Source organism: Synchiropus splendidus, chromosome 1, assembly GCF_027744825.2.
Source record: "Synchiropus splendidus isolate RoL2022-P1 chromosome 1, RoL_Sspl_1.0, whole genome shotgun sequence".
NCBI lineage: Eukaryota > Metazoa > Chordata > Actinopteri > Syngnathiformes > Callionymidae > Synchiropus > Synchiropus splendidus.
This window is the reverse complement of record NC_071334.1, coordinates 46,137,509-46,152,301: the sequence shown is the minus strand read 5'-3', so window position 1 is coordinate 46,152,301 and position 14,793 is coordinate 46,137,509. Positions and strand designations below refer to the sequence as shown.

Below are 14,793 nucleotides of genomic sequence, written 5' to 3'. Positions count from 1 at the left end.
ATGATTGTACTGCAATGTTTATCCATCCTTCATGGCCCATGACTCCATCCTTCATCATTAAATCACTACATGACAGAGCCCAGGATGGACAGAAAGCTGGAGTTGCTTAAAGACTGCAGGATTACAACAGTGGCCACGAGGAGGGAAGTGTATCTGCTCGTGAACTAATGAAAGTAATGTGATTTAAGTTGTGAGGCAACACCTGATGCCTTGTCTTAGTTACACTGAAAGAAGGCTTCAGTGCACTTGAATTCAGTCCAGTGGGATTCATTGTATTTTGAAATGAAGGCCTCAAAGTGGGAGGAGCCGGGATTTGACACTGGAGCAAACCCTCATTCTGACCTTGTTTAAGCAGGAAATGGCTGGAGTATTTGAATGGAGAAGTGAAGAAGAAGACAAACGCCCGCACTCTCGCCGTCGTCTGCTTACAGTAAGCTTCACTTACAGAATAAGCACCAGCAGACAGATGGAGGAGCTGAGCTGAGGGCTCAAAGCTCAGGTGGACTCACTGTCTCTCTTTCCCTCCCTGCAAGGTCACCATGCAGCATAACAGATCCCATCTACTCCCATCCATTTGTGTTGTCATAGCATTATCAATGCACTTGCAGACTTCTCTCTGGATGTTTCTTTTTTTTTTTTTTTTGACAGTAGATACATTTTCCCGTGATAGACAAAATGGTAGCCCACCCTTATAGACCGCCATGGTAACTGCATCAACAGCAGACATGGTTTTAAAAGCACCTTTTACATTCACTTGCTAGCAACATTCCAAGCCGGTTGGGTTTAGCAGTCATCACCTTAAAGTCCACCTTATGATCGAAGCGGATCGTTGTCATTTCAAATCGTGACTGTACCTTGCAGCAAGCAAGAACGAGGAGGGGGGCTTGACTAAACGACAGTGCGAGAAAATAAAGAGATAGATTTTCTAATTGGATCGTTTGAATCGCGCAATGTCATGAGACAGCAAACGTGGAAGGGGGGATGGGTGTGTGCGAGGTGCTGTGTTAAAAACCACTGCGGCCGTTTGCGAGGTGCACCTGAGATGAACGGAAAAACGGTACTCACTTCCCGACGAAGTTCTCCAACACCGAGCTCTTCCCGGCGCTCTGGCCTCCCACCACGGCGATCTGTGGCAGGTCCAGGTTGGCGTTCTGGCCGATGGCGGAGAAGGCATCTTGCATGCGGTTGACCAGAGGAATCAAATCCTCCATCCCGCGGTTCCCCATCTTCAGTCCTTGTCAGTGAAACAAGGGGGTGTAATTCGAGTTAGCTACCGGTCCTCCTCGCGACTATGGCTCGGTCACGCTCCCCTGGTGCGTCAGACCGTCACCTCCACCAGGACACGATCCACCACCGGGCGCCGCAGAGGGAGGAGGAGGATGAGCCGTTTCCTCGGGAAAGCACCCTGCATTTCGAACTATCGGTCACTAGAGGGGGCCAATTTAACACGTCCATGATGTCTCTTTAAAGATGGCGCCACTAAATAAGAGTTCAGTGTTTTTGTTGCAGCTGAGCAATGATCATGCCTTTATTGCTGCACATGGTTATGAAAATCCGTAAACTGGTGTTCGAAATACACAGACAAATTGATATAACCGTCATCAAAGAAACATAACAAAAATAGTGTACAGTGGATGTTTTTTTTTACATTTAAGTAAGGGATGGGAATTATTTCAAATGAAATTACAGTTGGGCTCCTATCAAACACAGATTATTATTTCAGTGTCCCTGGACTATTGCAAGTCAGACACATAAAATGAATTCCAAAACAACATACAACGATAGAAAGCGAATACACTTATGCATAAACTCTAAACGTTCTTTTAACGGACAAATAGTGACACACAGTTAGTCACAACAACGCAACAAGTCAGTGTAATCTACTGATGATTTGTTACCATCTGAAGTAAAAAAAATAAAATTAGTCTATAAGTTCGTCTTTAATCCCCCCAGAGGTGGTAATTGAATGGTAGAAAATGGTTCACTTTATAGACTTTTAATATCTTCAAAGAGACAAATCGAAACAACAAAAACAATCTGATTTGATTGCAATATGATCTATAATCTAATGTACTTTTTAAAGATGCATATACCTGTCCACCGCTAGAGGTCACCAGATCCCAGGAGCCAGTCACCCCAGCGGTCATGTTAGTGAATACTCTCCTCTCATGCAAGTTGCACCGGTTCCAAAGAAACTATTCCGTTCAAGGATATTTGTTATTCGAATAAACTATTTCTCAGGAAGCGCACCTCACAGCTCCCAGGGGTGAGGGGTAAAAGGTAAACGCTGCTGGTTATGGATGCGTTGGCGCCGAATGCTAATCTTGGTTGTGGTTTAGCTGTGTAAGCAGATGCTAATGTAGCCTTGTTCATGCCATAACAGGTGTGTTTTATGACGTTTAAAATTCGCTGTTGTTCACATTTCACCCTTGCTGTTAATGTCATAGAATTGGGCGACTGGAATAGCGTTATGTTTTGACTGTACTTGTCATGAGCCTCATATTAGCTTCTTCTCCGTCCCCGACTAGGAGTGAGTCCTCCCGGCTGGTGTACTGTCAACACGCCGCTGTGGCTTTAGGGAGGAAAACAATAACTCTAAAATGTTCAACCCGCACATTCACCAGCAGCAACAGCAACAGCAGCAGCAGCAGCAGTTTCACCAGCACCTGCGGCAGCTGCAGCAACTGTTCCAGCAGCAGCCTCCGCCACCTGCTCCACCACAGCCTTCTCCAGGGCACCATGTCGGCCCTCACCACCATCAGACGCCACGGTGAGACATGAGTGGCGAGACCGAGGCTTCACTGAGGCCTTTGGTGAAATGCATATATTAATGCTTCATTTTGTGGAATGTGATGTCATTTAATCACTGATATCACGACAGTATATAAGAATAGGTATTTAGAACTGTAACCACTATATTATTCGCTAACCACTATACTATCATTTTATAAATGTGCTTGTTGTATGTGACTGATACTTACTCGATTACCACCATAATAATCGTTTTGGAACATTTTCACGACACTGTATGGCTATTATTTTAGATACTCATGATATGTGTTTTAAAGCAAAGTGATTTGCAGTGGTTTTATGTCTGTATGTATGAGTTTCGTATTGACTTTCTTCACGTCCAGACCAATGCCTGTGCCTCCACAAGCGGCTGCTCCACCTCGGATGGTCAGAATGTGCCAGGCAACACAGACTACAATCATTACTCCCAATCCCATGTTGCAGGGGGCAATAATGATGCAACAGATGCAGGGTACAGTTCCTTCTTCACCTTTCTAGCCACTCATTTTCATCATACTGCCATTTGGCCCTTTTCATTTGACTTCAAACTCATAACAGCGTCTTCTCAAGCCAGAGTTTATCATCTACCTTCATTTAGAGTTTGTTACAATACATTGCAGGCTAACCAGACACGCAAATCATCTTATTGTTGATACATAAGAAGACTGAATGTGAAATGTAATTTTAACAGTTGTGTGTCTCGCAGGCTTCTGTCTCATGTTTTATTTTTTATAAACTGCTGTCTGTATTAAAATTAGATTCAGTTATCAATTGAAATTCCCTGTATGGAAAAAAAATCTGCGCTATTTTGAGGACCTGAAAGGTGACCCCCACAGTGGTGACTGTATTGCCATTCAAGTTTTGTTTCACTTGAGCAGGCTATGATCGTGGTCATTATCTATTGAAGGAGGAAACTGATGGTCCTGGGATTGACCATTTATTGACACTGTAGATATCATAAATGATCGACACACAATTAAATATTATCAAATATTGGTCTGTATTGATTTTGTGTGTTGTTGTCCTCCCCAGGGAGCATGAGGAACTTTGGGATGGGTGGACAGCAGTTCCGTCAGTTCTTTGGTGCAGGAGGCAGGTCATCGCTGCTTGGCCCCGTGCCCATAGGCATGACTATGAAGGGCCCTATGAGGGGTTTCCCTATTGCTAGAACCTTCAGCCCTCATACTCGCTTCTTTAACAACATGCCAGCAACCACTACTCCTCAAACAGCTACTACCGCAACCACCGCAGCCACCCTGGTAATTAACGCTGTAAAACCATTATTACGTTTTCTGTCTGAGCTGCTCACTGTTACTATCTTGGTGTAGGAGGCTGATGGGAAGAGAGACAGTGAGCAGATGACAACATTGAATACTGAAGACCAACTCGCAGCAAGCTGCTCTACTGAAGCTCAAACAGGTGTGGTTGTCATTTTTATTATTACTACTAGTAGTAGTAGTAGTACTAGTATTTAAACAAGTGTATAATATAAGTTTCTATTTAAAATTATTATTTTTCTACAAAGACGGTGCTGCAGTTTCCCCTGTTGACAATTTAGAAGAACCCGTCGTGAAGAAACCGAAGACAGACAGGTATGTTTACTGTAAAATGAAATGATTTATTACTATTTATTATGAGTCACCTCATCAAACTTTTACTTTTGATACATGTTCACCGTCTGACTTTGGTCTTGTAATTCTTATTTCTTGAAGCAGACATATTTAGATTCAGATTTTGTCTTCTTGTTTTAGATTCAGATTTGTAGATAGATCTCAGAGCTGTAGATTGGCCCCACACTTGGGGCACAGTGGCAAAAAATGAGCCGTTGTTGTTCAAGTGTTTCAGCTGTTTTTTTTTCCTGCTATGATGGATTTACATGTTGTCAAGCTGATTTGAATGCTAGGTTTCCTGCACCTTCAATTTATTTGTGTAAAGCGCCACCATGAGGATCCAGGCGGTAATGAAGCTTGTGAGGCAACATTTTAGAGCTGCTGCACATTCATCCTAAACACATCTGTGTTTAGGATGAATTCTTTAACCAAGGTAAAATGGGAGCAAAAGAATGAGGGTGGCTACAATCTGGAAGTTGTTAAATTTTGGACGCATGTTATTGTTACATTACATTTGAGATTATTCATATACATACATTTATCTCCAATTTAACTAGCACTGGTGTAAATAAATGCTGAAACACACTGTATAACAACTTGATGAAGCCATAGTGATTTGTACTTTCTGGGACAAGTTTAATCTTAAATTTCATAAAGCTTCACAAGACCGAAGACAAGTACACACTTACTGCAGCAGAACTCAGGAGAGCCTTCCTGCATCTCAGGCAATTTTCTACCTCAGAGGAGGCGGGTCAAGTCACCTGGAGGTGACAATCTGAGAGACTCTACTTAAATTCGTATGTTGATGTTCATCAACTCATTCTAGCCTATGTCACTGGTCATCATCATTCCTTTAGGGGTTGAGGTATGCATGATCACCATGACCGTGCGTGGCCTGATGAGCGATGACATTAGTAAAATGCACCCTTCTCTTCCTCTCAGGTCAGAGGACTCCAAAAAGTCTAGTGTCGAAGAGACCACTGGGATCTCAGACACAGATGCTAAAAATTCATCTGAGTCCAGCAGCAACATGGACGGGAGGCTGGTGGGAGGTGAACTCCTGGTAGACAAGAGTCAGCCAGTGGAATCTGATGCTGCTGAGGTGCCAGAAATCACAGCTCAGGTGCATGATTTAGCTTCATTCCAGTTTGTAGCCACCAACACATGTTGTGTAATTCTGCTTTTCTCTTCTTCAGGAAGCCAGCACCTCATCATCCAAGTTGATGTCTCAGGGTCCGGATGCTCACTCACAGCAGAATTCTGGCGTAAAGACGTCAGATCAACTTCAGAGTGTACAGGAAGACCAAGAAGGAGATCAGGACTCAACCAACAAGTTCTACTGCTACCTCTGCAGCGTTACTTGCAACAATCAGCAGGTAGGTTTGCTGTTGATAATAAGTCAGATGGAAATGGCATTTTTCATTCTTATTCTCACCTAGTTTTATCTCTTTTTAGAACTTCAAGAGTCACATGAACAGCGTTGCCCACCAGCAAAGGATGATGGAGATTCAACACGTGAGCAATGCCTGCCTTGTCACACTCCTGCCAAGAGTTCAAGAGTCTCTTTTGGGAACCAACAAAGATGGGTGGGAACCTCGACACAGAGCAGATCCAGTTCTTACACTACTGTCTGATGTTATGTGCCTTTATACTCAACTAAAACATCGAATGTCAATCGTTTTTGCCCCAGAGAGAAAAGAGGTAGCTCACAGCGCTGGTGCTCTTCCTGTAACTCGCACTTCAGCGGCAACATCAAGGACCATCGTCGCTCTGAAGAGCACAGAGTAAGGAACCACAGACCAAATCCAGAATGTTTAAACTACTCAGACACTGACAACTGTCCTTCCTCTTCAGCTCACCAACAGATCATCCCTCTCCTCCTGCACTGTATGTAAGCGACGCTTCAGGACCTCCCAGATGTTCGTGGAGCATCTGCAGTCGGCAGAGCATCGACTCAAAGTGGAAAAGGTGATCAGATGTAATATACAAAAACATCAATGACTGAGTTCGTATGTCAACAATTCTGCTTATGTCCCAGCTTCAGGAGACCTTGTCCAGTCTAACCTCCTCAGACGCTGACGGTTTTTTGCTAGAAGAAGGAGAAGAAAGTGAGCTCGAGGACGAAAGGATGATGAACGAAGAAGACTCTCTGGGAAATCTGGTGATTATTTCATTCAGGGATCCGAACAGAGTCCGAAATAAAATCTATTTTACAAATGGTGACGCACGTTTGTTCAGGGTGAGTGGACGTCCAGAGAGGTGACTCTCCAGAACATGAGAGGTGATGAGCAGTATGACCCTGATACCGTGTATGGTGAGTTACCGCTATCATTGCTCTTTTTAAATTCAAAATTCACATCCACGCCCAGTGTGGCGTTAAGTAACACACAACTCAAGTGGTATCACTGCCTCATGTATCTGGGTGGGCAATGAGCGTCCAGTGGGGGCCACTTTATATTCTGACCGTCACAGTCGCAAGGGGTCGTGAAATCAATCAGTCTGTGTTGCCTGAATCAAGTAGTAACAAATTATTAGTTGTAGTAGTTGTAAATGGGTAGAAAATATATCTCTAAGGATCACAAGGTGCTTTACATGAAATAGGTTTAAAGTCAATACAGGACACAAAAGAATCAGGCGTGGTAAATTGAAAGATAAACGGCGAGGAACAGAGAAAACAGCAGGGCAAGAGCAAAGAGGCAAGTCAAACATAACCACTGTGGATGAAATTACCCTTGGCAAATCCCATACGTAGACAACATCACAGAAGCCAGTCTGTAAAAATGTCTTTTCAAAAGAGATTTAAAAGAAGGCACAGACTCAGCGAGATTTATTTCCTCGGGCAGACTGTTCCAAAGTTTGGAATGACTAGGGAGGACCTGTCCGAGCATCTAAGACAGTGAGCTCATGGGTGGTCAGCACATGTTGGATAGAGCTGAGAGATGGACCACAAGCTTTTTTTGTGTGTGGGCATTTTGGACACTGCTTGACATGGAGGTGACATCTGGTTTCTCCTGTGATGGAGCACAGGTGTGTTACATGAACCACACTGTCACGTCCAGCAGTGTCCACAATGCCCACACACACGCCTCCGCTAGCCAGTCTCTTTGATACCGGTTTGGCCTACAACTATGCATGTGTTTTCGAAAAGAGCCGTGAAAACTGAACCACGTGTTTGCTGAACCAGGGTCCAGTTTCTTTGTTCCGGTGGCAGGATTCATCTGCAGACTCTGCAACAAGTTCTACCACTTTGACTCCTCTTCTCTACACACGCACTGCAAGTCGCTGACGCACTTTGAGAACCTCAAGGTTTGTTTAAGGCTCCAATTCCACCTCGCCTGTGCTTTTGTAAACTTGTTTAAACGGTGTGTTCCTTTTTCCAGCGACACAAGTCCTCACTCAGTCGACTAGAGGCTGAATCATCTCCAGGGGAAAGAGCCTTCTCAGCTGAGACGGAACCCACCACAGACTCATCTCCTCTTCTCTTGAACTTCAGCTCCACGCTGACCTCCATTCCGTTCATCGGTCCCGACACAGGAGACGAGGACGCAACCATCAGCGAACAGAACTCACAGACGCTGACCACTTCAGCCATGGACCAAGAACTCACTGAGGAGGGAGAGCCGACAGCTCAGGAGAGTTCTGAGAAGCCACCTGGTGATGGTGAACAGAATGAAGATGAGGTGGAGGACGCAGAAGCCGTAACTGTTCCTGCCAAGAAAAAGGGTGCAGGTAAAGCAAAAGCACCACCCACTCGTAGGTCAGGGAGGGCGGCCAACAGACACTGAGCGACACCAACCCTCATGAGTCAGGACGTGACTGTGAGAAGAGTGGAAGCTGACCTGATGTGACTCTTTAGAAGCGGCACCTTGGAAGTGGTCTGTAGCTGAGTGAAATCTCCTCACTTAAGTAGATCATTTCACACTCTGAATTCATGTTGGCACACCAAAGTCACATGACACATGATCAGGATGTTACCATGACCCGCCATTACTCCACATAAGCAGCACGCCGCCACTTGTCCTTCATTCGTAGCCTAAACACAAGACTACTTTAACATTACAACACAACTGACAAGAGTTCAGACATTGTCAATGTAGCTGCAAGAGCATTTTGTTTTGGTAAAGTCCCCATCTCGCCCTCGCATCTGCTAAAAATAAACTTTTACACTTGTTCAATGTGTTCTCTGAAGGATATCTGATTCATGTGACCACGTTGGTATTACATATGCGTGTGGTCATGTTTTTTCTCATACCAGCCCGTAAAAGATGAAACAAAATTTAAGTCCGACTCAGATCTTGGTTGAGAGTTTCTTGTATTCTAAGTACATTTCATGTAATGAACCAAAGTCCCTCAGATTCTTTTATCAGTTTGGGTGATTGCTTTCTCTGGTGAGACTCACGGACGGAAGCAGTTCCAGCAGAAAGTGGGACAGGAACACACACAAAAAAATTGTGTTGAACAAGTTGTATTGGCTTTTTAATGCTTTGCTTTGAGTTTGAAAACCAGTGAACAGTCAAACACAGGTTGAAGAAGTGAAGACTACAACACAAAATGCAGACACTGATGTTGTGTTTATCTAATTTAAATTATTGTTGTGCTGCATCCCATGTTGTTGGATTGGTTGGATGAGAAATATACTAGACATGATGATGTTACTGAACATCATGGCCATCACATAATAAGGACTACATTGTAGGCTACTGTACTTTAGGAAACTGTCTTGCTTCCCCTTATCTCAGACTAAGCTTGACGTTCCTGTGCTCTGTAGCCTGCTCCCTTGTTCCACAAGACAAATGGGATCTAACATTCTACTCACACAATAATCGGTGGGCTGCACTTTTCCGTAGCCGAAATCAAATGACTTTGGCGTGTTCAATACTTTTTCAATTGGTTTTGTTTTGTTTCTTGTTCCATCTCAAAGTGTCACTTTCCTTTGGACATGTGTCCTCATTGGACTGATACCCTCTTAAATTATTTATTTTAAGTTTTGTGTGTTCATTTTGATGCTGTGTTTCTTCACACTGGATAGAGAAGGATTTTAAGTGTGTTTACGTGTTTATCAAGGAGATTATTTCTCATTCTAAGATCTGAAGTGTCTCCTGATTCGCTTCCTTATTTGTGACCTTAAACATTTCATCCTGTGGTAGATACAGGGGAATACTGGACTGAAGGTCTGTCTGACTGATGTGTAGCAACACTTGTACTCATGGCAACAGTCATGTGCGACAGGTCTGGGACCACCAGATGTAGATGAAGATTAAAACAGAACTCTCCTGTTGTATTTTTATTCCAACACTGGTGAGACTGGTGAAGTTTTTTAAATGCTGGAAGTTAATTGTATATTTCATGTTTTCTGTTCAAGGCAGGCTGTTTAATTTATATTAAAATGAAATGAAATGTTCTGATTCTGTATTTTTTCTATTATTTATTTATTGATTATTTCCCATATCATGGGGCTGTTTGAGTTCTTAAATCCACAACACAGTACTGCAGTGAGCAAACTGTTTTAGTTTCAGATGTTGGAGGAAGCGAAAATTAGAATTAAATTGGAAGAGATACGGAACGGAACCTTGAGGTGCCACAAAAGTAAGTTGGCATGAAATTTACAGGAATGGTTTTAGTCAAGGCAGTGGGCAATTCAATTTCCTAAGGGGCCACATTAGTTGCTGTTATGACGTTGGTGAGAGGCCATCAAGCTGCCAGACAGACAGAAGAAAAATAATCTCAAATGTAAATTACATATTGTTGCTTGAACATTATAAAATGGGGACAGATTTCATTTTATAAACTGTGTATTTAAATATCCTCAACATAAATAATGAATATTAGAATAACTGTTGCAGAACTATGGAGAAAATTAGATTATGGCACTTTATTACTAGGTGTATATATATATAAAATTTTATTCCTCTAGTTTGAGGGATATACTGTTAAAATGACCTGTGGAATTTCCCAACGCAGGACAAATAAAGGATGTCTAATATAATTAAAGGAATAGTGAGGAATGTAGTTAAAACTAATGTAATTTAAAAAGAAAAAGGTAAGGGGCAAAGGAAAAGCCTTAAAACACCCAATGACTTGGAATTTAAATGGTAAACAAGTTTTTTTCTTTTGTAGTTTTGCTCTGAACTCATGAGGGCCGCATGAGGCCTCCGGGTTGAACTTGACCTACTTCTGTTGAGAAGAAGTTTGTTGAGTACAGAGCAATTTGGCTGGCTCCTTTCCAGATGTGACCACAGCAGACGAGCCCAGCGGATGAGCTGCTTCTTTAGAGGTACAACACTGTATGTTTGACGCCATAGTAGGCAGGTGTTTGGAATGTTGTCAATGACCAGTGCATCATCGACAGTCATTTCTTCTTTAATATCTTCACAAGAACAGCGGCACAGCACAGCGGACACATGATTACACACATCGATCATCCCTCTACACACTTGGACCAGCCCTCCTTTGTTTAACCTTACTGCTTATTAGGAGGCGATGATGGCATAACGCTCTTGGCAACATTTAAGAGCATCTATGACGTCAGGTTAAGGATCTGTTTAAAGACTTCTGGTGTGTCACTGTGGTACAGAGGGTAACGGAACAATAGGAAGTCCAACAAACAGATGTTACCACAAAAAAATATATATACATTTTTCAAGTCTAGCTGCTCTTTTCAGAGGTTTGTGAACCACACGGGTCCTGGTCTTTGCCTGGTTTGTCGGTGGAGTCGGGTTTGTCGTCCGCTTGACCCGTGGAGTTGAGCAGCTGGGCCCTGAACTCCTGTCTGGCTTGTCGGTTTGACTCCATGAGGTCGTGCAGCTTCCCGTTCAGAGCATCGTTCTGCTTTTCAATACCATCGAGGTAGGAGTTGATCTGATCCAGCATTGAGTTGATTGCTGCGTACTCTGTGGATGGAAGGAGGCCACTAGGTCACATGTAACTGAATGTTGAGGTCTGTGTTCCATACGCTTTCAAAGGACTCATTCGTTCAGCATTTCTCATCTCAGGTCAAAACAGAAGATCCTCTCACCTGTAATGCTTCCATTTACAACGACATTTAATGCTCAGTGCGAAACATTTATTACCGCATTAGTTTGGTAAAAAAAAAAAACGAGACAAGAATTTATCTTTGTGAACTTGATTAATATTGTTTCACGTTGTTTTTTTGGTTAGATCACAACATAAATGTGTGATTAATAATGCAGAACAGACTGATAGTCATGAGCACTGGAAAGATATTACATTAACTTAGCCATCATTACCTTCATCCTCGATTTCTTCTTCATCGTCGATGTTCACGTCGTCGACAGACATGTCCGGGTCGCTGTTTGGGCCAGACATTTCGGTTTTAATGTCGTTTACAGTTCGCCTTAATCTGCTTAGCTTGCCAAGCTATAAAGCACAGTAGCACTAGCCGAATACTACCGACTCATTTTGCATGAACTGTATAGTATTCGGACCGTACCAAAGCCGGAATAAGTGTTCAATGAGTCACACAGGCAGCAGAAAACGAACGTTATTCTATCGATGAGACTTTATATTTACCATTACGTGATGAGGCGTAACAGAGATCGCATATAGCCAGACGAACGCCAGGCTCACATGCTTAGCTGCTTTTGAGAAAATACATGTTTATTGGAAAATAGGTTTTCACGCTAAAAGGATGCAGAACAAATAAAATTATGCTTTTAATATTGATCATCACAATTATAGTTTTTTAAATATATATCGTTTAAAAACGCTTTCATCGGTTTAGTCAGTCTTCGGAAATATGAGCAGAGTGAGACATCTGTTGTTTCATATCTATGATCAAGCGAGTCATGTGCCACTTGTCAGCTGACTCAAAGTCACGTGATAGCCGCTCTCGCGAGGAAAGTCCTTTCTTCAAGTTGTACGTATCTGCGGTGGTTTTATTTTTATTCGTTGCCTCCCACAAATATAGAGCGATGAAATATTTACTTTACAATCAAGACACAAATATTAAACATTGGCATTTGTTGAACCAAGATAGTCATTCAGAATTGAATTACCAGCATATCTCAAATCCTTCACATTTCGAACCGAAAATTTGAACGTCAATAGAGGTTCGCCACCTAGTGGTATAAAAGCGGAATTTCATGACAGTCACTCAAAAATACGTGGATCTGTGACCCCAAATCATGTAATTGGTAGAATTGACATGTTGCACTGACATTGAAACGATATTTTAGAACCATCATTCACTCGATTGTTATGTTATGATTATACACAACAAAGATTTACAAGTACAACAAAACCTCAAGTTCTTGGGAACCTCTACACAGGAGCAAAGCAACAGTAAAGCCCCCAGTGGTCACTGATATAGCGCCGGCAGTCCAGCGGTTCCACACCTAGCACAGTCATGTGGCTGGGCCCCAGGTGGGGGACACTCTCCTCAGTAGCCGGTCGCAGATAGACACGGTCAAAGCGGCAACGGCTGACATATCTAGCGTTCTTGTTTGAGTTGATTTTGGTGTCCCATGTGTAGCGACAGTGCTCCGGTTTCCCGAGCTTCTCCCAAACATCAAGCACGTTGGCTGGCAGACCCACCTTGGCCACCTGAGCAAACAAAGTGTGGACCACAATCATTGTCGTCGTGGTGCATACTGTGACCCAGAGAGCCGAGTTCCAACATCTTACCTCTGCGTCTCTCAAGTTTGTGTCCCCTCCAAAGACCACGGTGACATCACCGGGGGCGTTGGTCATCCTCTGCATCACCAGACTCAGCTGTTTCATGCGCAGTGCGGCTTGATCCTTACAGCTCTCCAGGTGAGACGTCATCAGACACAGTTTCTGCCCCTTGTAGGTCGCCTGTTTGATTTTAACGCCATGTTTCTAGTTTGATACATGCAGTTGTGAGAGCGTGGCACCAACCTGAGCTACAAGCAGATTCCTCATCTGGCTGGTTTGGAAATTGACTATCTCACTCTCAACTAGTTTGACACGAGTCTTCTTCAGCATTATACCAGTGAAGTAGCAATCTTCTCCACCTGATGACAGACAGAACACAAACTTTTGACTCTTTCCCTTCAGGTCAGAGGGAGCAAGAGTCTATCCCAGCTCCGTGAAACAAGTTATTTACCACATATTAATTTTAGGTAATGAACTCAACTGTTCACCACTACATTTCTGACCTTGAATGATGTGGTAACTGACAGCTCGCTTCTTTAGATAGTCCACATAACCTGGAATTAGTTCCTGGAGAAAAACAACATCAGGGTGATATCTGTGAACAAGGAGAAATAACAGTTTAATTGAACTGCACAGCAAACTTCAAAGGCAAAGACAGCAAAAGGCAGAGGCTTACAACACCAGAAAGGAGCAGAGGCCTCTGGCTCGCTCGGCTAGATTTTCCAGGTCAAGTCCATCCACGTTCCAGGAAATGAGTGACAGTTCCTCGCTCTCTTCTGATGGGTCTTTTGATGTCGTTGGACTTTCCCCAGTCAAGTCAATACTGTTATGAATGGACAGTGATCATTAGTTATTGTTATGGAATTAAGAGCAAAAGTCCGGGATTCTATCAAAATGCATTGATTTTCTTTTTAGGCAACAAACTGATTCAGTTAACTATTAAACAAGGGAATGAAGTGCAGTGTTTTCTGAGACTCTTTTGCAGACTTAAAGGAGGAGACATCTCTTTATACAAACCATTCTGTCGAGGGTTTCTTTTCAGGGCTCGTCTTGCTCGTTTCAGGAGAGTCGTCAACCGCAATCGTCTGGTCAAAATAGTCCTCCAGAGCCCGCTGGTGGACAAAATCCAGCACCTCGATTAGCACTGCACCCCAAGTCTCTAGCATGGATTTGTCTTTAACCATGGATTCCAATTATTGCAAGTAACACGGCCACCTTTACCTCTAGTATCCAGTCGTTTTTACAAAGGAACTTTCGAGCCACCTCCTCATCAGTGGCGGTTATTCCAACAAAGTCCGCACAGGCAGATGCTCTGCTCAGCGTGTCACTTTCTCCGTTTTGATCCGATGATGCCATTTTCTCTCGCTGAACTTTGGTCCTTGGCTTCCACTCTTCTTCTATCTGTCAGTAGAAAACAATCGAGGGGCCCATTACCGCCACCGAGTGTTCAGGAGGACTGACGTTACTGACGGTTGTTGGGGCAATGAGTGATATTTTTTTTACGTATTTAAGTATTATGAAAAAACGAACATTTAAAACATTTTAATGACACACATGTCACTTAAAATACACATACATAATTGTTTATCATAATTTGATTTGATGGTTATTTTTTTTATATACCCATCAGGGATTAATTTTATATTTGGTGTTTTTCAATGTTCTTGTTTTTTTTTTTAATTGTAATTGCTCCACACAAATAATTTCAAAATGAATGTAAGGTTTTAAAACTGATTCTGCCATTGTAATCATAAAGTTT

At 42.8% G+C, this 14,793-nt stretch overlaps 4 protein-coding genes across 18 annotated transcripts in view; 1 reads left to right on the top strand and 3 right to left on the bottom strand.

The window, feature by feature from the left end:
- The window catches only part of dnm1a (dynamin 1a), a 37,959-nt gene extending 36,552 nt beyond the window's left edge, over nt 1–1,407 (bottom strand). For 6 of the 10 annotated variants that reach the window (XM_053858312.1, XM_053858292.1, XM_053858402.1 and 3 more), the window contains exon 1: nt 1,066–1,405. In XM_053858312.1, the coding sequence (XP_053714287.1) occupies nt 1,066–1,226 (161 nt within the window). In that variant the 5' untranslated portion in view covers nt 1,227–1,405. Of the gene's footprint in view, nt 1–1,065 lie in introns of all 10 variants that reach the window. The other 4 variants (XM_053858754.1, XM_053858570.1, XM_053858931.1 and 1 more) reach the window with 3 other exon arrangements.
- A 728-nt stretch (nt 1,408–2,135) lies between these two features.
- On the top strand, nt 2,136–9,792 carry ciz1a (cdkn1a interacting zinc finger protein 1a). Of its 5 annotated transcripts, none has more exons than XM_053849024.1 (15): nt 2,136–2,280; nt 2,529–2,770; nt 3,135–3,262; nt 3,823–4,049; nt 4,119–4,209; nt 4,316–4,382; nt 5,343–5,502; nt 5,621–5,776; nt 5,856–5,986; nt 6,091–6,184; nt 6,255–6,368; nt 6,439–6,561; nt 6,639–6,714; nt 7,585–7,706; nt 7,781–9,791. In XM_053849024.1, exons 2-15 carry the CDS (start codon nt 2,601–2,603, stop codon nt 8,183–8,185), a joined length of 2,064 nt encoding a protein of 687 aa, XP_053704999.1. In that variant the 5' UTR covers nt 2,136–2,280; nt 2,529–2,600; the 3' UTR covers nt 8,186–9,791. The 5 variants fall into 5 exon arrangements, with proteins under 5 accessions (XP_053704999.1, XP_053704991.1, XP_053704973.1 ...); XM_053849016.1 differs by having other exon boundaries at nt 5,343–5,523; nt 5,633–5,776; XM_053848998.1 differs by having other exon boundaries at nt 5,343–5,523; nt 5,597–5,776.
- On the bottom strand, nt 8,880–11,955 carry bbln (bublin coiled coil protein). 2 transcript variants are annotated; one of them, XM_053849069.1, is made up of 3 exons: nt 11,931–11,955; nt 11,648–11,709; nt 8,880–11,290 (listed from the first exon to the last, which is right to left on the bottom strand). In XM_053849069.1, exons 2-3 carry the CDS (start codon nt 11,697–11,699, stop codon nt 11,046–11,048), a joined length of 297 nt encoding a protein of 98 aa, XP_053705044.1. In that variant the 5' UTR covers nt 11,700–11,709; nt 11,931–11,955; the 3' UTR covers nt 8,880–11,045. The 2 variants fall into 2 exon arrangements, with proteins under 2 accessions (XP_053705044.1, XP_053705034.1); XM_053849059.1 differs by lacking the exon at nt 11,931–11,955 and having other exon boundaries at nt 8,884–11,290; nt 11,648–11,924.
- Nucleotides 11,956–12,077: 122 nt separating this feature from the next.
- Nucleotides 12,078–14,458, bottom strand: tdp2b (tyrosyl-DNA phosphodiesterase 2b). The gene is made up of 7 exons (XM_053849044.1): nt 14,256–14,458; nt 14,052–14,146; nt 13,711–13,857; nt 13,538–13,629; nt 13,278–13,393; nt 13,044–13,214; nt 12,078–12,962 (listed from the first exon to the last, which is right to left on the bottom strand). The coding sequence occupies exons 1-7, from the start codon at nt 14,388–14,390 to the stop codon at nt 12,681–12,683; spliced, it is 1,038 nt and encodes a 345-aa protein (XP_053705019.1). The 5' UTR covers nt 14,391–14,458; the 3' UTR covers nt 12,078–12,680.
- Nucleotides 14,459–14,793: the final 335 nt, after the last annotated feature.